Below are 26,226 nucleotides of genomic sequence, written 5' to 3'. Positions count from 1 at the left end.
AACAGAAATGTGGAATTTCCAAATTTATATAAATTTATCAATATTTCACTTATATTTCTCTTACAATTTTAATATTTTATCCATTGATCTTATCATTTGTATATGTCCCTCACTTTCATCGTAGATCCGTACATGACTACAATGCTTAAATTTAAAAGAAAAAGTGTACTCATATTTTTTGTTGGGCATGATATAATAGTAAATGACGAAACTACCCCGACTTAATTCAAGTTGACTCCAAAGACTCCCAACCCTCGTTCGTAATTTCACAAACCCCCACCCTCTACAAAAAAAAAAGAATAAGAAAAAAAAGAATACGAGATTCGGATTTCGTTTTCGAAAATCAAAGCTTGAATCAAAGCTCGCAGCTCAGCTTTCATACCAAACTCTCTCTCCCTCTTCGTTCGAATACCATCGTTCTTAAACCTCGTTCTTCTAGAGAGAGAGAGAGAGAGAAATCTCAGAAGATTTTCAAAAAATTTCTGATTCCATCCCTCAAATTTCAAGCTATTTGCAAAAAAGCCCCTTCTTTTTTGGGTCGGAGTCCCTAAAATGCCCGGTTTGGGTCGAAGATAGGGAAGCGCCGCCGCTCATATAACCACCGCCACCACCATGATCGTCAGAACTTACGGCCGTCGTAACCGAGGCATTTCCAGAACCTATTCGGACGGTTTAAACGACGCCGTTAACGACCACAACGACAGCATCGACGACGAAGAAGACCCTTTTAATTTTAGGGATTCGTTGTCTCAAGAAGGAGAGGCTTCTCTTCATTCTCAGTCTCAGGACCATCTTTTTAGTGTACCCTTTTCGTCACAGGACTCTTGGTCAGCTTCTGCTTTCGATTTCGATCCCTACAGTCTCGATTCGTCTCAGGGCTCTTTACCTGGTCTACCCACCAACGGTAACGGGAAAAACGGTAAGGGTAACGGTGGTAGTGTTCGGAAACCGAAGAGGGTTAGGATTGAGAAGAAGGAATTGGAGGCGCAGCAGCCGCAGCCTAAGAGTTTTCGGCCTTCGATTCCGGCGACGTCGACTTTGATGGAGGCTCAGGAGTTTGGGGAGATGATGGAGCATGTGGACGAGGTCAATTTCGCTCTTGATGGGCTTAAGAAAAACCAGCCGGTTCGGATCAGAAGGGCGAGTTTGCTGTCTTTGTTGTCTATTTGTGGAACGGCACATCAGAGACGGCTTCTAAGAACTCAAGGGTAGGTTTTGTTTTTGATGAATTCATGGTGGGTTTTTGAATTTGAAACGAGATCTTGGTGATTTAGGCATTTAAATGTGAATTTGAATTCGTTCTTGATTGGTCTTGAAATTGGAATGTGGGGTTTTTTTAAGATGAAAAGGGTTATCGAAGATTTTTATTTCGTTAATTATCAGATGAATTTATGGGTTAAGAATCTTATCTAGAAAAACAACCTTAAAAAGAAAATTGTAGATTTTGTATAATTTTATTTAAGGTGAACCCTTACTGTTCTTATTATTGAAAGAATCTTTGTCATAACTTTTCTTATTATTGTAATTTTAAGAGCATTGCTACCTACTGGTAATTGGTTTGAGAAATATAGCAAGCTTAACAATTATCAAGGCATTATGTGCTTATCTTAATCCTATTATATGAAGCTTATGTCACTCTACAATTAAATTTTGGCTTGAGTTTTCTTTGTGATTTTGTTTATTTATAAAGTACTCATTTTCAGGATGGCGAAGACAATTGTTGATGCCGTATTGGGCCTTAGCCTTGATGATTCAGCAAGCAATTTAGCTGCTGCTTGTCTACTTTATGTCTTGACAAGTGATGTAAGTTGCACTTTGTGTTTGCAACTATTTTATTCTAGTCAATGTTATAACTTTTCTTTTAATAACCCAAGTAGTCTTGATGGGTTGTCTACTACTCTGTCAGGGTCAAGATGAGCACCTTTTGGAATCACCCAGTTGCATTAGATTTCTAATTAGGTTGTTGAAACCAATTTTGTCTACTGCTACTGAAGAAAAACTGCCAAAAATTGGTAGCAAGCTTCTAGCATTACGTACCGACATTTTGCAAAATACCAAGAAAAAATTAGACTCCAGTTCTGCTGCACTTTTTTCCAAAGTTCGTGAAGTTCTTGTGAGTTGCAAGGAGATAAAATCAAGCCACAAGGATGATAGTAGCATGGAAAAGCCAGAGTTATGCCCAAAATGGATAGCTTTGCTGACCATGGAGAAATCATGCTTATCTACTATTTCTCTTGAAGGTTTGTGTTCTTTGTTAATGCCACGGATTTTAAGCTCTGTTGTATATCATTGAATTCTTTATTGTCAGCACAAGCATTAGTCAGGGCCTGTCTGGCTTTTTATTTGCCACTAGATTTTTGCTCCTTAACAGGTGTAGCAGTTAACGTATCCATCAAGATATTAAGATTAGGGTTGGCATAATAACTTATTTTTCTGTAAATTTATAGTTGTTTTACTTTTGTGCTGTCATCTGTTACTGATGTTCTTTGTTTCGCCTTGAATGTGGTCAATCAGAAACCACTGGGACAGTGAGAAAATCTGGGGGCAACTTTAAGGAAAAATTGCGAGAGCTCGGAGGACTTGACGCTGTCTTTGAGGTTGCCATGGATTGTCATTCCGATATGGAGGTGTGAGCTTGTATGTTTTGATCTCACTATTTTATGTATTAGAAAGAAAGGGACAAATAATCCAATCTAATTAAAGGAAAGACTTCGAATAAAGAAAGGGTAGACAAAAGATAATTTAGAGTTCATAATGCTTTAAGTTGTGAAGAAGAGATTTTCGTGCTTCAAAACACATCTTGGAAATGGGGAAATAATGATAATTGGTGATCGAATTTTGTAAATTTTAGTTTTTTTGCATGGTTAATTTTCTTTTGTGGTACCACTCTCATCATGATTGATTAAGACACCTGGTATTGTATTGTGTACATAGAAATACTGGACAGGTGCATTAGTTTGTCGTTTGCCTTACGTGACTTCATTTACATTATTTTAGGGATCTAGTTGAAACTTTTCTATTGGAGCCAACTTCAGTGGGCATGCATCAGAAACATACCCTCAGCTATGGCTTTATAGTACTCTATTGTTACATCCAATAAAATAATAATAAAGAAGCATGAATTCCCATGGAACTAAAGAATGTATTTAAGAAGGTTTTGTTTCTTATTTTTTTTTTAAAAAAATCAATTGATATGGAATTTCATTAGTATTTGTTGATCGTAGTATTGCTAGGATTCTCAATTATTGAGAGGTTCATTTTACTAGGAATTATATTCTTATTTAATTTTCTGACTTGTTTATTTCCTAGTCCAGAAAGTCTTATGTTAATTACTGATGACTTTTATTCTTAGTAGAATTTTTTTCTTATTTATTATTTCCATTAAGACTTCTTTGTTGCTTTTCCAGCCACTAGTTGAAAACTTGTAATTCGCAAGCTGATTTAGTCATTCTTTCATTCACATTTTATAAAAAAAAAAGAAACAAAACCTTTATTGATTGACAATGGAATTACGAAAAAAGGTTGTAGTCATTCTGTCATTAATAACATTTTGCAATACTCTGTAAAACTATGAACTCTTCTGCTGCGTTATTTGTGTTCTTTAAATGTACATATTTATTTGCAGAGTTGGATGCAAGATGGCTTACCATCTACTCGGGATGTAAAACTCGACATAGATATGCAGAGCCTATCCTTGCTTTTGAAATGCTTGAAGATCATGGAGAATGCAACATTCCTAAGCAATGAAAATCAGGTACCCTCTTTTGCTTGATTAGAATTTGGCTTTTTTTTCTGCATATTGTGTGGAAAACGTCTCTGATCTTGAGGACTTTCATAATGAAAGTGAAACAAATATTCATATTTATTGTAACAGTGCCATTTACTTGGGATGAAATGCAACATACCTTCAACAGGAAGCCCCCTATCCTTTACACAGCTTGTTATGAGTGTCATTAAGATTCTATCAGGTAGCTAAGAATGCAGAAAGCTACTCATTATTTTTGTCTGATTTCTACTCAAAAAGCTAAGAATGCTAACCTATTGCATTAATTCCCAGACCTTTATTTACTCAAAACTTCTGCTGTGGCTTCCACTAATGAAAAGTCTTCTTCTCCTGTTGATGGAAAGGGTCACGCTCTTGAATTTGCTTTAATTACCAACTCTAAAGGTATTTGATTTCACCAACCTCTCTCAATTGATGTAGGCTGACACATGCAAATTATACAAATATTTGAAGCATGAAATGTTCTGGAGTATAGTCAGAAATGTCATTAGAATAGCAAGCAGTAATATTAATTTTTGTATTTGCTCTCAAGTCGCTTACAATAGAATATCAGACTTTCAAGCTGATTTCCTTGTGCTTCAATTTTCAGGGGAAAATGATATCGATTTATTTTTTGATCCCATTAAAAGCAGCTCAGGGAAGATCTTCTCTGACAAAAGCTTTAATGGAAGTCGGAATAATCAATTTTTGTCCTTTTCACGGTTGGATTGTTCTAGTTCTGAAACTACCAGCGCCTCTATGAATGATATCTGTTCGTTAAGGACAAGACTCAAATCTTCTGCATCCAGCTCATGCAGTGGAACATCAAGGAGTTTAGTTGCTATGCATAGAGTTAAGAATGGTTCTAGGAAGAATCTTGATATCGTTCAGGGATTCTACAATAATGAAGATGTAAAATCTGAACTTTTGGAGGAAAGCGAAGATCCTTTTGCCTTCGATGAAGACGATTTTGGACCCTCTAAGTGGGAAGTACTGTATGGAAAGCCAACTACATCTCGTACTAAAAAAAGCGGGGTACCAAACAGGGAAAGAGAACTCGTCGATGATTGTGTGGCTCAATTAATAATGAGCCAACAGGAATCAATTAATGGAGAAAATAACCATTCACAAGAAGCTTCCTGCTCTTCGGCTATCAGTGAAGAGTCCATTCTCTTAGCTGACTGCCTTCTTACTGCTGTGAAGGTAAGTTTCTAGTTTAATATTAAAATCTTCGACAGTTCACACCTACTGATTCTCTTCTAAGTCCATTGATTAGCTTCCATGCAATCGAGGAACACTTATGTAATTCTAAAAGTTAGCACCTAGGGATTTCTTAGGTTTGTGCACTGCTCTCATTTAGTGATAAACCAGTAAAAATGACTCTTGTATTATCCCTTGGTAGTTGGGATACTCTTTTATGAAGCCTCATCTATTTCTTTTTTTTTTCTTCATCTATTCTATTAATGTTTGCTTAATGATGGGAGAGCACTTTTTTTTTCTTCCCTATTGAATGAAAGAAAACAATTTAGTAACACTTATGTGCCTTCTTTGCAGGTTCTAATGAACTTGACAAATGACAATCCTGTTGGGTGTCAGCAAATTGCTGCCTGTGGAGGACTGGAGGTCATGTCTTCCTTGATAGCTGGCCACTACCCTTCATTCAGCTCATCTTCATCTCTTTCCAAGGAGATAAAAAAGAATGGTTCACATGTTGATATGGATTATCATTTAACTGATCAAGAATTAGATTTTCTTGTTGCTATTTTGGGCCTCCTCGTGAACTTGGTAGAGAAGGATGGTCAAAACAGGTTAATTCTTCTAATCACTTTTTGGGCTGCTTTTAATGCGTGTTTTTGGTGATGGACTTTGTTTGGTTTAAAAGTTAGATTCTCACAGATGCATTATACAATTGTTATATGCTGATGCGTGTAAATTATTATGTTTTTTGCCTATTAAACTTGCGATTACATTTATTCACAGATCACGGCTTGCATCAGCACGTGTACAATTGCATAAATCAGAAGGGATTAAAGAGATGACTAGCAAGGATGTAATTCCTCTACTCTGCTCCATCTTTATGGCCAACCAAGGAGCAGGTGAGGTGGCCCAGGAAGAGAAATGTTTGGCAGAGGTGAGTAACATCTTTTCGATGCCATTCTTATTATTATGCCAATGTTGCCACAAATAAGTACCTAAAGATTGTGTGAAGATGATGATGACAGTGTTGCTTTATAAAATCATCTGTTGATTTTCATCACATTTTTTGCTGCTTAACGACTCTTTAATATGTTTTATGCTGAGAGTACTTTGAAAAAAAGTTTTATCTGCTGATTAATCAAGTAGTGGGTGTACCAGTTTTTATTTATTGTTCATAAAGACTTTGGCAGAATCACATTTTATCATTGGGCAGCCCTTCTAATTCACGTTTTCTTGCATTTTACAGAACGACGAGGTTGAAGCAGCAGTGGTGCAAGGTGAAAAAGAAGCCGAGAAAATGATAGTAGAAGCTTATGCAGCATTGCTTCTAGCATTCCTATCAACAGAAAGGTTTGTCTTGACTTATTTCTCTTTCCTTGTTCAGTTCCTTTACTTTACACATGTTCTCAATGCATACTTCATTTGGTATCAATACAGTAAGAGCATACGCGATTCTATAGCTGACTGTCTCCCGGATCACAAATTGGCAGTCCTCGTCCCTGTTCTCGACAGATTTGTGGTAAGGGCTTGTTTTATTATTATGTGGCAATCAAACAGTCATAAATGGCATAGAGATAGTTAATTGAATCTTCTTTTCTGTTGTGTGAATATTAGGCATTCCATTTATCATTAAACATGATCTCCCCGGAGACTCATAAAGCGGTGAGCGAAGTAATCGAATCGTGTAGGATACCATGAGGACTTGCCACAGACCTCTAGAGATTCTGTACAGACTCTTACCTTCATATTCCAGATACAACTCTTTCGTTGTTAGATGACATGACCACCAGAGATTTGGGTCTGTTGCATCATAAAATCGTATCAGATTAACCAGTCCTGTGTTAATTACAGTCTAGTTGACATGTGCTCTTTTTCTTCATCTTCTCTTTATAATTTTGTATCTTTTGCTATTTCATTCTTTTGTAGGGTTCTTTTTCTTTTGGGGGTTTCTCACCTATTTGATGAGGAAGGAGATATTATTGTATACAAAAATGATTAGCAAAAAAACAAAAAAAAAAAAGGCAATGCAGATGTAATTTGTATTTGTATAACCTTTTTCCTTTTCATACGAGTAAAATATTGAATGAAGGGGCAGGCAGGTGGTTTTGGGAGGCTCTAAATGAGCTTATGAAGTTGAGCGGGCTCTCCTCAATAGGATGGCATTGTTGTACAGGTATTCGGTTGTTTGATTTAGCAAAACCCGAAAGACCTTTTGAGGGGCTACAGGGATGGATGAGGGTGAGAAAAAACAGTGTTATTTACTATGGCTGTTGTGTTTTAATCTTAATGTGCAACAATGAAAGATGATCTCATGTTTTTCTCATTAATAAAACTTCCTATTTGAATTTTTCAAGCTCAAGGAGAAGGTTAAGGTATTATTGGGTAAAGGATGGTGAAATAGGTGAAAGTTTGTTAAGAAAAAGTGTGTTTTAGGGAATTTTAAATTGGTAGAGGTAGTAATTGGGAAATGGAATTTATTTTGAAGAAACTGAAGTTAATGAAAAGTAGTTTTGAAAAATTTAACCTTAAATAATTACAAGTCATGGTTGAAAGTTTGGTAGGTAGGTAAGGACATTTATTTCTTATTATTTATTGTTGCATGAGTTTAAGTCATATCTTATGTCAATGTCAAAGTGAGATGAATCACTATCTTCACCTTGAAGTGAAGTGCCCTTCAAAAAAAAAAGTGGTGTGAATTGATTAAAAACACTATCTTGTCTAATATTTTTTGGGATTTTTCACATTTATGGTTTTTATGCTAAAGATTTCCAAATTCTATGAGAAAATTTTAAAAGAAAATTGAAAACTAATGGGGAAATCTTGCTAACTAATAAAATGGCAAACAAAAAATATCAAACCAAATATAGATCAAAGAAGCATAGGCACATTTGGCATCAATACAAATCCACAAAAATGTGATTGCCAAAAAGCTTTCAGCCACAAAGTTCTGATCAAGCCCAACCAAAATCGACAACCTGCTAATGCTCCAACAAATTCTCTTATCATAAGCTGCAGTTGGGATCGATTTCTAATCGCCATCCAAACTTTTTGGATCAACTTTCTGATCTTCACCACCAACTCCGGCGTCTCCGATCAAGAAAACAAGAAAAAGAAAGACTTATTAATAATTGGATTTGATGAGATAATATTCAGCAAACATTCCATCTTCTGCAAAATATATATCTATGACAAAAATAATTTCCCAATCAACATAGGTCAATGGTCACGTTGGACTACCTGTCTGGAGTTTTTTTGTAGACTCGTGATTCACTCTAAAGAGGTGGAAAAGCTACTGATGTGGAGAAAAAAATGGGTGCATAGAGGACAACTTTTGAGTGACTATTGACTACTTGGACAAATTTAGAAAAGCTAACTCATGTAATGTAATAGGGAAATTTGACTTTTTATGCTTAATGGTGTGGTGTAATTCAAAATAATGATAGGCATTTTTATCATTACAAAATAATGCCAAAAGTTTTGCTAGTACCCAAAATGCCCTTGTCACAATTCTCCCCAATCCCCCTTTTGATTCTCCTTCTCTCTCTCAAACTCTCGGTTCAAACTCTCCCCCCGACCGACCAACTAACCAGAACCCAAACCCGTTACAGCCCCCGTCGAAGCCATGCTGCCCCCCGTCGCAGCCCCCGTCGAAACCCCGCACTGCTGGTTTGTTTTGGGTATGGATTAGTGTGGGTATGTTGAGAGTGAAGTCTGGCATTTTTGTGGGTCTGGTAAGGTTGCTCGATGGTGGTTCGACGGGGGTTCGATGGTGGTTCGATGCATGCTCGATAAGGGTTCGATAGGTTAAGCCGTTAAGGGTTCCAAGTTTAGGTTCGATGCTCGATGGGGGTTCGATGCATGCTTGATGAGTTGGGTATTTGTTGGGTTCGATGGTTGTCGATGTTGGTTCGATAGGGTAGGCCTTAGGGGTTCGATGTTGGTTCGATGCATGCTCGATAGGGGTTCGATAGGTTAAGCCGTTAAGGGTTCCAAGTTTAGGTTCGATGCTCGATGGGGGTTCGATACATGCTTGATGGGTTGGGTATTTGTTGGGTTCGATGGTTGTCGATGTTGGTTCGATAGGGTAGGCCTTAGGGGTTCGATGTTGGTTCGATGGGGTAGGCCCATTATGGGTTCCAGGTTTAAACCTAAGAAATTAGATGCATGCTCGATGGATTGAGTCTTATGTTGGGTTCGATGGTGGTTCGATGCATGCTCTAGGGGTTCCATAGGGGTTTCGATGGGTACTCGATAGGGGTTCGATGGTTGCATGTATGTTTATTGATGGATTTTTCACGCGACTTTGTTTAACTGTATTATTTTTATTTTTATTTTTTGCAGATGCTGAAGTTTCTTTTACCCTTGACAGATCACTTTCCTGGACGAGTCACATATAGGGGCAATGGTTACTTTAAAACAATCAAGGACAAGTTTGAGGAGCTCGGGTTGATAGAAAGGGTGAAGGAATCCCCTTTCAAACAATTTTTCATGGCTGAGAAGTTAGACTTCTCTACATCTCTCATACATCAATTAATGTTGCGCAAGATCCAGTGCATCAAAGAGGATGAGTTGCATTTATATTTGGGATCTAGACCCTGTAGATTTGGTAGAGGCGAGTTTGCTTTGATTACGGGGTTGAACTTCAGTTCCGAGCCATCTGAGACTGATTTGAAGAAACACTTGACTAGTGACCGCTTAATCAATGAGTACTTTAATGATGAAGAAATACTGAAGATAATGCATTTGGAGGCTACTTTAAAAAACTGCACTGTAATTGAAGATGCCTACAAGTTAGGCCTATGTTTCTTTGTTGAGGGGGTTTTACTTGCACGAGAGGGCAAGTTAAATGTCTGGATAGATTCGCTGAAGATGGTGGAGGACACTGAGTACTTCTTTACTTACCCATGGGGGAAGGTGTCTTTTAACAATCTTATGGATTCATGTAAGAAAGACATGCATCATTAGAAGAGGACCTATGAGAAGAAGAAGGAAGTTAAGGGGAAACAGAAAGAAGAAAAATACAGTTTGTATGGTTATGTCCCTACATTGCAGTATTGGGCATACGAAGCCATCCAACAGTTTGCACGTGAGTATGGTATTAACCATGGAAACCAGTTTCCGAGGATGCTCAGTTGGTTGAGCAATAAGGAGCGTCCTATTTCGAAGGCCGACCTTGCACCGATGTTCAAGAAGACGAGTGTAAGTTCTGCTATATTATGTCAAAATAGAGTATTCTTTGGTGGTTTCAAACTAACTTAATGCTTTGTATTTGATGCAGTTGATTGTGTTGTCCATGTTGAAGCCCCGGCCTTCGGAGATAGATTATTATAGCGCTCTGACGGAGGGTGATGCTCCCTTGTATCCCGGGTTGGGCCAAGAAGAAGAAGTAGAAACTCCCACTTATTTTGAGAAGGTGGCGGAGATAGCTGCTGAGGTTGCGAAGGCAGCCAATATTTTTGTTGATGGCCCTGATGATGAGGATACCCCAGTCCCCATCGGCCCCACACCCTCGGCCCCAGCCCCATCGGTACACCCCAGTCCTGATCAACCTGATTTACGGGAGGTGTTGGAGAGGTTGGAGCGAGTCGAGAGTCGTCAGGATACCATCCTAAAGAACCAGGCGGTCATCATGGATGCTGTCAATAAGATCTTGACATTCGTACAAGATCTTCCAAATGATTCTGATTCCGACTCACTTGACCTCCCAGATGATTTTGTCTCACATGACATAGGCACTCCCCCCCAATAGTACTCACAGCAAATCCTGAGACCCCAGGTGTTGCTATTATAGAACCTGGGGATGTTGCTGGTGTAGAGTTTGAATTGGCCAAGAGGAAAAGATGCAAACCTAAGAAATTCGAAGCCTACACCGACCCAACAAGAAAGAAAGCTCATTTGGATGCGATTGATGACGTGCCATTAGTCCTCGACCCTCTAAAGAAGCCACTTGCTACACAGTACAGGACGGTCAGCAAGTGGTTGCTTGGAGATATTCCGAACAAGACGAAGAGGGATGTCCAAACTGGTGTGTATGGTTCGAGTTGGTTTCTGACGATGAAGACACCACAGTTTTGGATCGATGATGGGGTAAGTAATTTTATTAATATCTGTTATCTGGTATAAACAGTGGGTTCGATAGGGGTTCGATAGGTAGATGGTTTGGGTTCATGGGGTTCGATGGGGTTCGATAGGCAGATGGTTTGGGTTCATGGGGTTCGATAGGCAGGTGGTTTGGGTTCATGGGGTTCGATAGGGGTTCGATGGGGTTTCGATAGGGGTTCGATAGGGGTTTCGATAGTGGTTTGATGGGGGTTATATAGGCAGATGCTTTGGGTTCGATAGGGGTTTCGATAGGCTGATTAATTGCTTTCCTATCATTTTTATAGCATATTGATGCAGCCAAGCATATGCTACGTAGGCGTCGACAGTTCTATCCCGGGGCGTATCGGCAAGATGCTGTTGTGATGAATATTATGTTCTCACAAGTGGTACCGGGCCGTTATGTTGCATATCAGAATGCCAAGGAAACGGATAAGAAAAGGTTTTTGTGGGATTCAGATGTGATATCAATGATTACGGGAATTGACAATCAATTTATGGCATCGTGGAAGGGAGTAGACACTGTATATTGGTGCCAGAACTACCTTCAAGCGCATTGGTTTGCAGTTGAAGCCTCCATTTCTACTTGGACTCTGAATGTTTATGATTCGGACGTGACAGTGATAAGTGATAAACAACTGCAATCGTTTATGAAGTCATGGTCTACTTTGTTCCCATCGTTGTTATTGCAGTCACAACTTTTCAAGGACGACCCTCGGTTGACGATTCACCTGGAGCTAAAAGATGCAAAGAGTTCAATGTGCACCGCATGCCAGTTGATTCAGTACCCCAAACCAAAGTCAGGTAATCAAAAGTCTAGTTTTTATTCAAGTTTTTTAAATTAAATTCTATGTTGATTTTGTTACTAATGCAATTTATGTTTTGGTTACAGTGGAGATTGTGGTGTGTACGCCATCAAGCACATCGAACACTTATTGGGTAGGCTACCACTTCACACAATCTGCGATGACAACATGGAGTTGTTCAGAAACAAATGGACAGTTGACTTATGGTATCAGAATGTTAGACATTGAACATTCTCTTCTTGTTATATTTATTTGCTTAAAATATAGATTATTAAGAAATTTTTTTGAGTCGAACATCTTTTTATTAACGACCAAAATTCATTAACGACAATAAAAAAAAAGAAAACGAAAAATAACCTTCTACTTCAAGTTTAAATAAAATACAACAAAAAATAAACTTAAAGCCGAGCTTTGCATGAGGACTTGTTGTGGCCACGACCACCACATCTACTGCACTTACGCATTGTAACTAGTTTTTCCCCGCCAGATGGCCAACGGTTTGTCCTTGGTCTTCCTAGCTTTGGCTTTTTTGGCCGACCATGTCATATGGAAGTATCCAGTCATCCTCGTTCCCAGTTGGGTAAATGGTTTCTTTGTACGAATTCCTCCATGACTCAATGGTGTAAAACGGTGAACACAAAGAGTAAAGGTTCACTCCACGCTTTATAGCTACTGCAGCTGCATGGGGACAAGGTGTGCCTATGAGCTGGAATACCCCACATGAGCATGATTTCGTCATCAAATTCACCTCAGCATCACTGTCTGTACCAGTTACATGAAACTCGAATTGACCAAGGGCATAGACATTCATGAACCTTCCTTTGTTAGCATTGTTCGATACATCTGCCTCCATCAGGGTGGATAATTTGGTGGTAGTCTTCTCTGTCACACTACGTCGTTCAGAAAACCAAGACTGTAGTGTGAACCGAATGGATTCTAAAAAAATTGTAACTGGAAAGGTTCTTGCATCCTTGGTCTTGTTGTTGAAGCTTTCAACGTAGTTGCTTGTCATTATATTGTATCCTTTTCCAGGAAAGAAAGGATGAGACCACTTATCGAAACCAATTCCCTCCAAATAGGCAGCTATAGGAGGATCCATTCGCTTAATATTTTCAAAATGCTTTAGAAATTCGGTCTTCTTCCATGCATAGGCTGCTGCCCACATCTCACTGTGACAGTGATCAGTCTTCAACTTGGCTTTCACATTCATACTGATGTGATGGTAGCATGCGCCATGGTAGGCATCAGGAAAGACAGCCTCTAGAGCATGAATAATACTAGCATGCCTATCTGACATGAAAGCCAAGTCATCAACATCCCCAATGGCTTCCTTCAACTTCATCATGAAATATTTCCACGAGTTGTGGTTCTCACTATCCACCAACCCAAACGCAATTGGATATAAATGACTATTCACATCCAACGGCACATAGCATGTGGCCACTGTAACGACCCAAATTTGCTAATAAGGCTTAAGGGCCTTAATTAGTGTGCCTGGAGGACATAATGGGAATTATGTGTGACTTTAATGAGTATACTGTATGATTATGATTTAAAGCATGTTATATGACTATTTGAATATTAGAGATGCATGACTATGTGTATTAGTATGCATGTAGGCCCTGATTAGGTTAGAAGGGCATAATCGTAAATTTTGGCCATTATGGGCATAACTGTATTGATATATGTGATAATTGTCGAGACCACATTATTATGTGGATATATCTGTGATCTGTGACTCGAGACGATCCTAGGGAGCAGATTAGCGAAAAAGTCATGGCGGGGATTATACCCGGCTCGGGGTGAGCCTAGAGGTGTAAATGGGAATTTAGTGAGTATATGGGAGTTTATTTTGACATCGAGGAATATAATTGGTGATTAGTTATGTATCGGGAATTAAGCGGTGAATATTAGGGACACTCGAGGAGTTAACGGGAATTGGAGTGAAATGACTAAAATGCCCCTAAGTGGATTAAAGGGTTTAGAATTAAAAGGGAGGGCATTAAGGTCATATGGATTTTTAGAGATAGGTATTACTGAGGCTTTATGTTAGTGGAAGTGGTAGAATGTAATAGAAGTCTGAAAAGAAAAGAAGGAAAAGAAAGGAGAAAGAAAAGGAAGGAAAAACATAACAGCTTTCCCTAGGGTCGGTTTGTGGTTCTCTCACCATTTCTCTTCATTCTTCTTGGAGCAAAATTCAGAGGAGAGCTAGGTCAACTAAGCCATAAGGTTTCTGAGCTAAGCTTGAGGATTTGGCAAGGGTTTAGCAAGGATAGGCCATCACTTGAGGTAAAATTCTGTAAGTTTCTTCAGTTCTGGTTTTCATTTTTAGCAAAGGTATCTAAGCTGTGTTGATGGGGAAATCTAGGGAAATTGGAGCCAAGGGTTGAGTAAGAGCAAGCCAAGGAGGCCTAGAGGCAACTTGAGGTCGAATTTCCACCAAAGGTATAAACTCTGAGCTTTTAACTTTGATGTTTTGACTGGTTTCTGCTGAGTTTTGAAGTTTAGAAGTGGCTATGGTGAATTTTGAGATTAGGGATGCATGTGCTTGGGTTTTGAGTATTTGGGGTGCTTGGGATGAGTGGAGTGTGTTAATAAGCTTGTTTTTGAGTTTGGTGAAGGTTTGGAGAAGTTTTGGTTGAGTTTGGTTCGAGGAAATCGCAGGAAGGAAAACTGAGGTATTGCCTGTCTGTGACTAGCGCTACAGCGCTAGCCTTTGGGCGCTGTAGCGCTAGGCCAAGCTTTCTGGTGGAATTTGGTTCTGCTTGTAGCGCTGTAGCGCCCTCCTAAGAGCGCTGTAGCACTGCCCTGTTTCCAGAAAGGGATTTTAGGGTTATTTACAAGGGTTTTTGACCAAGGGTTCGGGGTTCGATTCCACCACCTTGTTTGGTGGAACTAGGACTTCCCGGGGGCTCGAGATTGGTCCCGAGGCTAGGTTTTGGACTTAAGGTTTGGTGATGACTTTGACCTATGGTTGTGTTTAGGTGAGCGCTAGGGCTTGAGAGGGATCGTGCTCAAAGAGTCAAGTGATCAAAGCTAGCGAATCAAAAGGTAAGAAAACTGCACCCGGTTATATGTTTGTGATGGGACTAAGTGCTCCTGATATTTGTATTATGTCAATGATGGTATTATGCCATGGGACATGTGATAGCGGCCTAAGGGTGTCGTACACAATATTTGCGCACAGCCGACTTGGCCACTGGTAGCCGAGGACAGCTTAATATTCACTGAGCTCGGTTTAAGCGGGCCGGAGTCAGTGGGATAACGGAGGGTGCGGCCTGAGGGCGCTAACCCTAGTTATCATATGTGATTTGGTGTGAATTGATATGTTTAGTATGCTGAATACTTGACTATTCTGAATATTGATATGATTAAGAATTTGTGATGCGATACGAAATACTGAATTGTCTGTTGATTGCTTGTGCTCTGTTGTTGTGTTTTCTTGCTGGGCCTTGGCTCACGGGTGCTACGTGGTGCAGGTAAAGGCAAAGGCAAGTTGGACCAATCCTGAGATGGAGGGCTGCGGGGTGGAATGTACATAGCCAGCTGTTCGGTCGCCATGCCCGAGGAGTGGATCGGGACAGTGATTGCCTATTTGTCTGTTTTGCCTTATTATGGCCGATACTGTATTTAGTCCTTGAATCTTTTGTAAACAGTTTCAAACTTAACATTTTTGGGATCTTGTGTAAGCAAGAATTGTTTCTTTATGAAAATGTGACTTTTGAGACCAAAACGTTTTAACCCTTGTTCCTTTATAGTTTCATTAACAAGTTTTTGATTAAATGACTTGATTAGCAAGTCTAGCACTTTATAAACACACAGTGTAACAGTCTTGGCTATCCAGGGCGTTACAGCCACCGTACTTATTCTTCAAGAACGTGCCATCCACACATATCACAGGAAGAAAAAATCTGAATCCCCTCCTATAAACTCCAAGGGCAAAGAAGCAATATAGGAAATGACCATCTTCAGTGACAAAATCAGTAATTGTACCTGGATTCTTTTGCTGCAACATGTGCAAGTAGGATGGCAACTTGCAATACGAATCCTCATTTGTCCCCCTAACATACGTAAGTGCCTTCTCTCTACATCTCCATGCCTTTTCATAACTCATATCAATACCAAAAAAATTTCTTCATATCCTCCTTTATGTTGTTTGCCATGTAACTAGTCCCATCAACTGCGTATTTGTTCTTTATGAGGTGTCCAATGACCCACGGTGCAGCTTGACGATGACCTTTTTGCCGCACTTCTAGTGAGCATGTGTGTACGCTCTTGTATACCGTGATCTCAAACATGGGGGACATTGGTAGTTTTTTCCCTCTCAGTCTCCAACAACAGTCAGGATCTTTGCATGTGATATACCACACGTCAGTACCAGACTTTTTCACCATATACTCAAAGTTATTCTTCATTGCAAATAGAGCAGCTTTGGTTTTTAAATCAATCTTGTCCTCAAAAGTCTTCCCAACATATATTTCTCCCATTGGTCCACCAGATGATGAGGAATGGGTTTTAGCAGATGCCTCAATATCTTCTTTTATAAACATTGGGCCACTCCATCTGGTGTGATCTTCTCTTGATACAATTTTCTCCCTCCACCCAGTGTTATCTTCTGTCCTAGCAGGTTGATTACTGCTTCGAGCAGGTGCTCGGTGTCCTTGAGTTGGGAGGTGTGCCTGTGCAAGAGGCAGTCCTGACTCTTCTTCTACTTGTTGGGCTTGGGAAATGTCTAACTCCTCATTTGAAACATCTGCACTATAATACGAGTCATCCTCGGAACCATCATCATTATCTTCAAAGCAATTACCAACTGGACCATCATTCACATAGGGATCGTACTCATATGCCTCAAGCACACCTGTGGGACCTCCTTGAGGTATATCAAGCTGAATAGTAGCCATCGGATCAGTAGCTGGAACAAAAGTGCCCACCTCGCTAAGATGCTTGTAACTGCTACCTGCAGGAGATGGATCGACACTGGTCGTGTCTTTTTTGTTCACACTAGGAGAAGGATCTGATATGACATTCTTCTTAACTGGAGTCACACATAAGACTACCCGTTCTTTCAAGCTTATTCCTAAGAATACACGAACTTGACGATCATTCTTCAATTGAACCGGTGCAAATGGTTGGTCGCCGCATACGTATGGCACCTCGAGTTTCAATTCATACACCTCTCTATCCACCTAAAATGTCTCGTGCAGTATGTCAAGTAGTTGCAAGTAAGTGACATCATTCTCTACTGGTATCACTTCACCTTCAGCATCCTTAAAATACCATTTCCTACCATGCATTTCCCAAACACCGTTGTAAGAAACAAATACGTAAACATTAGAACCTGAAATAAAAAAACACAAATACAATTAGCTGAAAAACAGATGGTAGGAAATGGTATTTTAACGATGCTGAAAAACATGACCATCGAGCCTGCATCGAGCAGGCATCGAGCCTCCATCGAGCATGCACGAAATAGTGAGAATGCACATTACCATCGAGCTTGCATCGAGTAGGTATCGAGTAACCATCGAGCACAACATGCAACGTAAAAAGTGATGTGCCATTGAGCTTGCATCGAGCAGGCATCGAGCATCCATCAAGCATGCATGAAATAGTGAGAATGCACATTACCATCGAGTAGGTATCGAGTAACCATCGAGCAGGAATCGAGCAACCATCGAGCATGCATGAAATAGTGATAATGCACATTACCATCGAGCACCCATCGAGTAGGTATCGAGTAACCATCGAGCAGAACATGCAACCCTAAAATTGATGTGCCATCGAGCCTGCATCGAGCAGGCATCGAGCAACCATCGAGCATGCATAAAATAGTGATAATGCACATTACGATCGACCACACATCGAGTAGGCATCGAGTAACCATCGAGCAGAACATGCAACTCTAAAAATTTATGTGCCATCGAGCCTGCATCGAGCACCCATCGAGCACAACACAAACCCAAAAAATTCCCAGAAAACGCAGATCGACAAAAAACAAGAAAAAACCCAAAAAAATGTACAAATATTGCTCAGATCTATTCGAAATGCCCAAAAAGTTTAAAGGAAACATCACTAATCCAAGTATTTAAGAAAAAACTGCTTACCCATTAAATTTTTCTCCAAGATTTCTCAACCCTTACTTTGGTCTTGATCCCCTCTACAAATGGCTTTCTTAGTGGCGGTCCCTTGCTCGATGGGGTTCTACCGTGGTGCTCTTAGTGGTGGTGTGAGGTGAGGTGAGGTGAGTGAAAGAGAGTGAGGAAGAAACAAGAAGAGGGAAGAGAGGAGGAGGGAAGAGAGGAGATAGTTGTGAGAGGGGCATTTTGGGTATCCTAAAATGAATTGGCATTATTTTGTAATAATAAAAATGCCTAGCATTTTTTTTGAATTACAACCCCATATTAAGCATAAAAAGTCAAATTTCCCATGTAATATCCCCAAGAATTCAAACTAAGGTAATTGAATGAGACTATCTCAATGCTATCATATCTGAAATCCACAGATGACCTTGCTTCTACTTGTGGGGTTGGCATAAGAGATATTAGACAATCATATGTAATAGATTTAGATATATTGAATATTTTCATTGTCCAAGGAAAGACAATAGAGCTGCTTTTGCCCTTGTTCAATTGACTGTCACCTTGGATTCTAATACTGTTTGGTGGCCTAGTTTTCCAAGTGCCATTTCATTTTATGTAATTATTGTCTAGCTTTGATCAATGAAATTATTACCATTAAAATTGAAATTGAAATAAAATGAAACAAACAAAAATAAATACATTAACATAAATTACAAAAAAATCAAATCAAATCAAATGACAATCTTGAATGTGGTTTTGAATATACAAGACACTCTTATAAAATCTTCAAACTTGGGAATTGATCATGACACATATACTTACTGAAATAATCATTAATAACAAGGTAACCAATTACCCTGAACACAAAATAGCCAGATACTGAAAAATACATTGAAAAAGTAACCGATTACTTATAGCTTACCTCTACTAATTACTTTGTTATTGTCAAAATCCTTTGAGACTAAATTTTTGAGTTTGATTAATATATTTTTTATGGTACTAAGTTCACAAAAAGGAGTAACCAATTACCAATATGTAAATTGTTAACTTGGATTAGTATAAAATTATCTAGAGTAAGCAATTACCAAAACAAATATCAAAGAAGAAAGTAACCAATTACCTTGATATATCAGAAAAAAAAAAAATTATATGGGGTAAGAGGTTACCCTAATATTAAAAAAAAAAACTTAACTTGAATCAGCATAACACTATTTAGGGTAACTAGTCACCTTGCTTTAAAAAAGCTTAATTAAATCCATAAAACACTACAAGGCGTAACTCGTTACCCTGTTATTAAAAAAAATCTTAACTTGAATTAGTAAAACATTATCTAGGATAATCGGTTACCTTCCTTTAAAAAAGCTTAACTTGAATTCATAAAACACTATATAGTGTAACTAGTTACCCTATTATTAAAAAAAAAAACTTAACTTGAATTAGTTAAACATTATCTGGGGTAACCTGTTACCTTGCTTTAATTAATAATAATAAAAAAAAAAAACTTAACTTCAATCCATAAAACACTGTATGACGTAACTGATTACCCTTCCTATAAACTAAATCACTACTATCAATATATGTTTTTAAAACTAAGGTAATTGGTTACCATCTATCTTCAGATCTGCAATAGGTAACTGGTTACCTTAATGTACTGATATGTGTATATTTATGGGTTCTTATGGTAACCGGTTACTTCATGCTCTGGTATGGGTGTATATTTCTTGAATCTTTATGGTAACCGTTACCTCCACATTCTGATATGTGTGTATATTTCTGGGTTATAAGATAAGATCATGTCTTTTTTTCCCTTCAAATTTAATGTTTCTTTTCATTTTTAATATAACTAACTTGTCACCCCTCGTATGGTAACTGATTACCCCTCTTATGGCAGAAGGTTACTCCTCTTAGGTAACTGGTTACCCTTCCTGATACATGTTATTTAATCTAGCTCTATGATTTTTTCTTTCATATAACTATGAAAAATCAATAAAGTAACTGGTTATCTTACCTAGACTTTGAAAAAAAAACGTACATTCTAAAAAAAGGGAAAAAAAAGTTTATAATAAATAAAAAAATGATAAACATAATTCATATTACAAAAAAAAAAATTACAAAACAACCAAAGAAAAATTTAATATAAAAAGTAGTTATATAAAATTAATATAAAAAAAATCAAATAAACTAAAAGAATAATAATCAAATTACAAACATACCCTTCTAAATTAATAAAACTTAATTAAGAGTAAAATTATGGCATAAACCAACTTTTATACAAAAATATGGGAAAATATACCCATAAAAGTGAAAATTCTTAAAAAAATGCAAAGATTAATATTTTTTTTTTGAAAAAAATCCATATTTTTGCAAACTCTATTAAAAATCTTATATAAAATGTAATTTCCTCAAATTTTTATTGTAAAAATGTGTCATGCCTTATTTGTAACGACCCAAATTCGCTAATAAGGCTTAAGGGCCTTGATTAGTGTGCCTGGAGGGCATAATGTGAATTATGTGTGACTTTGATGAGTAAATGCATGATTATGATTTAAAGCATGATATATGACTATTTGAATATTTGAGATGCATGACTATGTGTATTAGTATGCATGTAGGCCCTGATTAGGTTAGAAGGGCATAATCGTAATTTTGGCCATTATGGCATAACTGTATTGATATATGTGATAATTGTTGAGACCACATTATTATGTGGATATATCTGTGATCTGTGACTCGAGACGATCCTAGTGAGCAAGTAGCGAAAAAGTCATGGCGGGGATTTATACCCGGCTCGGGGTGAGCCTGGGGGTATAAATGGGAATTCAGTGAGTATATTGGAGTCTATTTTGACATCAAGGAATATTATTGGTGATTAGTTAGGTATCGGGAATTAAGCGGTAAATATTTGAGACACTCGAGGAATTAGCGGGAATTGGGTAAAATGACTAGAATGCCCTTAAGTGGATTAAAGGGTTAGAAATAAAGGGGAGGGCATTAAGGTCATTTGGCTTGCAAGGGATAGATATGTTGAGGCTTTATGTTAGTGGAAGTTGTAGAAAAATATAGAAGTCTGAAAGAAAGGAAAGAAGGAAAAGGAAGAAAAGAGAAAGGGAGAAAACAGAGAGTTCCTAAGGTCGGTTTATGCTTTCTTCATCAGCTTCTTGAGTATTCTTTGAGGCAAAGCTCAGGGAGGAGCTAAGTTAGGTTGAGCACCAAGAATCCTAAGCTAGGCTTGGAGAATTGGCAGAGGTTTAGCAAAAACACCCTAACACTTGAGGTAAGGTTTTGTAATTTCTTCAGTTTCTGGTTTTGGTTTCTGAACTTTGGGGAATTCAGGGCAAAGGTTGAGGAAGAGCAAGCTAAGGAGGTGTAGAGGTTGTATTGAAATCAAAATCCCAATAAAGGTATGAATTCTAAGCTTCTAACTCTGATGTTTTGACTGGTTTCTGCTGAATTTCTGAGCTTAGGATCAGCTATGGTGAATTTTGGGATTAGGGATGCATGTGCTTGAGTTCTAGGTATTTGGGGTGCTTGGGATGAGTGGAGTATTTTCATAAGATTGTTTTTGAGTTTGGTGAAGATTTGGAGAAGTTTTGGTTGAGTTTGGTTCGAGGAAATCGCAGGAAGAAAAACTGAGGTGGTGTTTGTCTGTGACTAGCGCTACAGCGCTAGCCTTTGGGCGCTGTAGCGCTAGGCCAAGCTTTCTGGGGGATTTTGCTTCTGTTTGTAGCGCTGTAGCGCCCTCCAATGAGCACTGTAGCGCTACCCTGTCTTCTGAAAGGGATTTTAGGGTTATTTGCAAGGGTTTTTGACCAAGGGTTTGGGGTTTGATTCCACCACCTTGTTTGATGGAACTAGGACTTCCCGGGGGCTCGGGATTAGCCCCGAGGCTAGGTTTTGGACTTGAGGTTTGATGATGACTTTGGCCTATGGTTGTGTATAGGTGAGCGCTAGGGCTCTAAAGGGATCGTGCTCAAGGAGTTGAGTGATCAAAGCTAGCGAATCGAAAGGTAAGAAAACTGCACCCGGTTATATATATTTGTGATGGGACTAAGTGCTCCTGATATCTGTATTATGTCAATGATGGTATCATGCCATGGGACATGTGTTAGCGCCTAAGAGTGTCGTACACAATATTTGCGCACAGGGCGCGACTTGGCCACTGGTAGCCGAGGACAACTTAATATTCATTGAGCTCGGTTTAAGCGGGCCGGAGCCAGTGGGATAACGAAGGGAGCGGCCTGAGGGCGCTAGCCTAGTTATCATTTGTGAATTGATATATGATATGAGTTGTTATGTTTAGTATGTGGAATACTTTATTATACTGAATACTTTTATGGTTGAGAATATGTGATGCAATATGAGATATTGATTTGTCTGTTGATTGTTTATGCTCTGCTGTTGCGTTTTCTTGCTGGGCCTTGGCTCACGGGTGCTACGTGGTGCAGGTAAAGGCAAAGGCGAGCTGGACCAATCCTGAGATGGAGAGTTGCAGGGTTGAATGTACATAGCCAGTTGTTCGATCGCCATGGTCGAGGAGTGGATTAGGACAGGGATTGCCTAACTGTCTGTTTTGCCTTAATATGGCTTGATATTGTACTTAAACCTTATGACTTTTGTAAACGGTCTTTTAACTTGTTATTTTTGGGATCCCGTGTAAACAGATAATGTTTCTTAATGAAAAGTGTGACTTTTGAGACCAAAATATTTCAACCCTAGTTCCTTTATAGTTTCAATAGCACGTTTTCAATTAAACGACTTGATTAGCAAGTCTAGCACTTAATAAACACACGGTGTAACGGTCTTGGCTATCCAGGGCGTTACATTATTATTATGGGGTTTTAGTAATTGTTATAATTTTTTCGTCTCTAAATATCAGAGCATTAGGTGAGGAGTCTAAATTTAGAAGGAAAAAAAATAATGAAGAGATGAGATCGAGTAAGAAAAAGAAAAATGTGCTCATAGCAGCATAAAATAAAAGTAAGAAAAGAAAAATTTGTTCATAACAACATAAAATAGAAAGTCAAAACACAAGTTAATAGAATTCTAATTCGATGAGATATGAGTGTGGTTTTCAAGGAAGGTGATTATGAATTGGTTCACTTAGTCTGGGAATTGCTCTTACATGAAATGAGTTCCATCTTCCAAAAACTTCATCTCTAAACCACCAACATAATAATCCTTTATTTTCTCACTCTTCACATACTCCTCTATCCCAGGAAATTTCAGAAAATAGTCTTTTCCTCCCATTATCAACATTCCCAGAACGTCAATTCTCGGATTACTTATTTTGAATTCATGTCGTCCTCTTTGCAATACAAAATAGTACATTGGAGTCAAACAAAACAATACAAAGATTAGGGGGGGGGGGGGGGGATGTATTATTCACAAAAATACAATGTGTTGTAATTAAATGTTAATTTTTAGTGGTATTTTTTTTCAGTTTTGACTAAAAGAGATATTTAGTGATAAAAAAATTGTATTGTGACAAAAACATTATCACTAAATAGTGACTTTTTTGCAGTGTGATCATACCGAGATGAACATAAACTTACTTGTAAGGAACTTGCATTGGAGAATCAAATCCAGATTTTTGATACAATGTAGTGTAGATTTCAAGATCTTCATTGGCTAACCAAGGAGGAAGAGGTGTGTTAGGTGAGTCCACCATATCCATAATCTCCTTATCCTTGTCTGCTATGGGAATTTCAGGTCTAGAGAAGAGGATATGTATGTTACTTAGAACTGTTTTCACATCAAAACGACCAAAGTGAGCTTCAGCTCTTCCTCGCTCCTATAAATACATGATCACTATTATGTCAAATTTTAGTATAAGAAAAGTGTGTGAAGAAGCAATAATAATAATAATATGTGGTAATTAAGATTTGGAGACCTTCCATCTGAAAATGTAGAAGCCTTCAGGCAAGTTCTTGTATCGATGAGGATCAGGAAGGAAGAAGGGTACACCTAGTGACATGACTCCAGCAACCCTTGTTGGATGAGCTAGACAAAATAGATAGACAACCCACGATCCAAAGTCTTTTCGTACTAGAAAAACCTGTTTTGTTATAGAATAGGATTAAAACATCTATAAATATTAAGAAATTCAATAGAAGTGGAGGCAAAATATTGATTTATAGATAGTAGATGATTGTGGGTTATGAGTTTTTCTATAATATAGGTGCTAACGAAATAAACTAGTTGACCAAAGTGATCGAATTATAGTGCTTGATAAGATTTGGAGAAGTATATTTAAGAGCATTAACACATGTAAGCTTTTATAGTGTTTGGTCACTTTGCATTAATAATCTATGTTCACTATAGTTGTATTATCTCTTATGTCTTTTTTTTTTTAAGAAACAATAATGAGTATTTATAGGAACTAACCACAAATTTATGCTTAGGGATGAAAATTTTACCTATCAGTATTTATTGTAATCGAATTCTACATAAAATATATAAAACCTATTCGAGGATATAATTATAATAGAGCACTAGTACTTAATTGAGCTCGAGCCCTACTTAGGATGTAACAATACGCATTTCTATGATAGATGAGTACTTTTTTTCTTTTTATGAATAGGGTTAGAAAACTCAACATATTAATTAAACTTATACATAGTGTATAAAAATCTGTAATCCTTGATAATTAGTGATTTCTAATTTTTTCCATTATTGCATAAATAATTTACTATTTAATTTATACACATAATACACAATATTAATTTTAACCCACTTCAAATTGTGTATGTGTAGTAGTCACTCTAACTACATGATCATTAGGAAGGTAATTGGAACAGGATTTCAGTAGTAGTAATAATTTGTTGCACTCGACATCCTTTATAACACACTCGACACTTTGTTTGAAAGGATAGTTTACAAAAATTTATTGAAAAAGTGATTTTGCAGAATAACACTAAAAGAAGATTAGGTATATTCACTATAACTACATGATCATATACATTGGGAAAGTGTTTGGAAGTGGGGTTTGGATTGGAGTAAGAGTATGAGCAGTACCTAACCTTGTCAATGTTGAAAAAGTCAAGAATGGAGAGGGTATCATCCACAAAGTCATTGAAGGATGGCTTTGAGGGCTCGGGGTGTGGCTGAGGCTGAGGCTGAGACTGAGACAGGCCATAGCCCCTCAAGTCTGGTGCAATTGCCCGGTAACTGAGCAAGTGCAAGCATTTGGTGTCTCCATGAGTACCATATCTCTGGGAACCCATGGATGAATAGAACCACACTAGACCCTGCACACAAATCAAATATATGGAACCAATTATTAAGACTACTCCCTTGGAATTATATTATAGTAAAAGATCACTGTTCAAACTCAATAGTACCAGTTCCAATCTCAGCTATGTGAAGCTTTATTCCTCTGGCATCTATGTACTTGTGTTCTATCTGATCCATTGGGGAGAAAGAGAGAGAAAGCCAGAGAGACAGACAGAGAGTTGACTCACTTATTGCTCATCTCTATGTTAGGTGTTTTTTTATTTTTTATTTTTTTATGAGAATATATTATTCTGCTGTCATTGTTTTTAATTCAATCCAAAACATGATTTTGAATTTTGTTTGGTTAATTTTTTTTATAATATATATTTTTTAAAATTATTTGGGATTGATAATAAAAATTATAAAAATAGATATTTGGTATTAAAGTTAAAGATTTATTATTTTGGATTAAATTAAAAATCTCAAAGTTAGTTTTTAACTTCTTTTTGGACAATCTAAAAATAAAATAATATAATATTTTTCCAAATCACGAGATTAAATTAGCATATTTTATTTACCAGTCTATAAAATATTGGTTTTTATTAGAGTTTTAAGCAAAAACTCTCTAGTGGGTTATCCAGTGCATGTGGACAAAGCAGTGACTTGTTGACGTGGACTGACAGGTTACGTGAGAGAAGATTGCTTCAGCATTGGAGAGAAATAATGCTTTTCAAAATTGAAGCAGTCATTGTCTCTGTCAGGCAACAGTGCTATCTATTTTTTTTTTAAATTATGCATATATATATGTATGTAAAAAACGGCTGTCACACAATTATTATCGTTGCATGGAAATAAAATGTAAAAAATGTTTGGCACACATTTGTAAAAGACAATCTAAATTATTACTTTTTTTTATTATTGTTCGCATACAATTTATTAATTTTGTTTCTTAAATAAGCACTCATCTATTTCATTCAATTTTCACACCATTTCATACATTCTTCTTCCAAATTATCAATATCACAAAAAAAATTTCTTACCAATGGATTCCCAAAATCCTCCAAAT

General features: G+C 37.7%; 2 protein-coding genes and 1 pseudogene across 3 annotated transcripts; 2 read left to right on the top strand and 1 right to left on the bottom strand.

Moving 5' to 3' along the window:
- The first annotated feature begins 320 nt into the window (after positions 1–320).
- LOC133802342 (wings apart-like protein 2) lies at positions 321–7,313 on the top strand. 2 transcript variants are annotated; one of them, XM_062240642.1, is made up of 14 exons: positions 321–1,208; positions 1,704–1,803; positions 1,907–2,240; positions 2,515–2,627; positions 3,626–3,754; positions 3,875–3,968; positions 4,058–4,168; positions 4,374–4,966; positions 5,318–5,571; positions 5,744–5,894; positions 6,207–6,310; positions 6,398–6,479; positions 6,575–6,686; positions 6,887–7,313. In XM_062240642.1, exons 1-13 carry the CDS (start codon positions 613–615, stop codon positions 6,656–6,658), a joined length of 2,745 nt encoding a protein of 914 aa, XP_062096626.1. In that variant the 5' UTR covers positions 321–612; the 3' UTR covers positions 6,659–6,686; positions 6,887–7,313. The 2 variants fall into 2 exon arrangements, with proteins under 2 accessions (XP_062096626.1, XP_062096625.1); XM_062240641.1 differs by having other exon boundaries at positions 6,575–7,313.
- Positions 7,117–22,918, top strand: LOC133800023 (uncharacterized). The gene is made up of 5 exons (XM_062238003.1): positions 7,117–7,133; positions 10,693–11,047; positions 11,347–11,863; positions 11,952–12,081; positions 22,825–22,918. Exons 1-5 carry the CDS (start codon positions 7,117–7,119, stop codon positions 22,916–22,918), a joined length of 1,113 nt encoding a protein of 370 aa, XP_062093987.1.
- A 73-nt stretch (positions 22,919–22,991) lies between these two features.
- On the bottom strand, positions 22,992–25,358 carry LOC133800022 (uncharacterized; annotated as a pseudogene).
- Positions 25,359–26,226: the final 868 nt, after the last annotated feature.

The sequence above is a fragment of the Humulus lupulus genome, chromosome 9, assembly GCF_963169125.1.
Source record: "Humulus lupulus chromosome 9, drHumLupu1.1, whole genome shotgun sequence".
Taxonomy (NCBI): domain Eukaryota; kingdom Viridiplantae; phylum Streptophyta; class Magnoliopsida; order Rosales; family Cannabaceae; genus Humulus; species Humulus lupulus.
The sequence above is the reverse complement of the archived record's forward strand: the minus strand, read 5'-3'. Positions and strand labels throughout refer to the sequence as shown.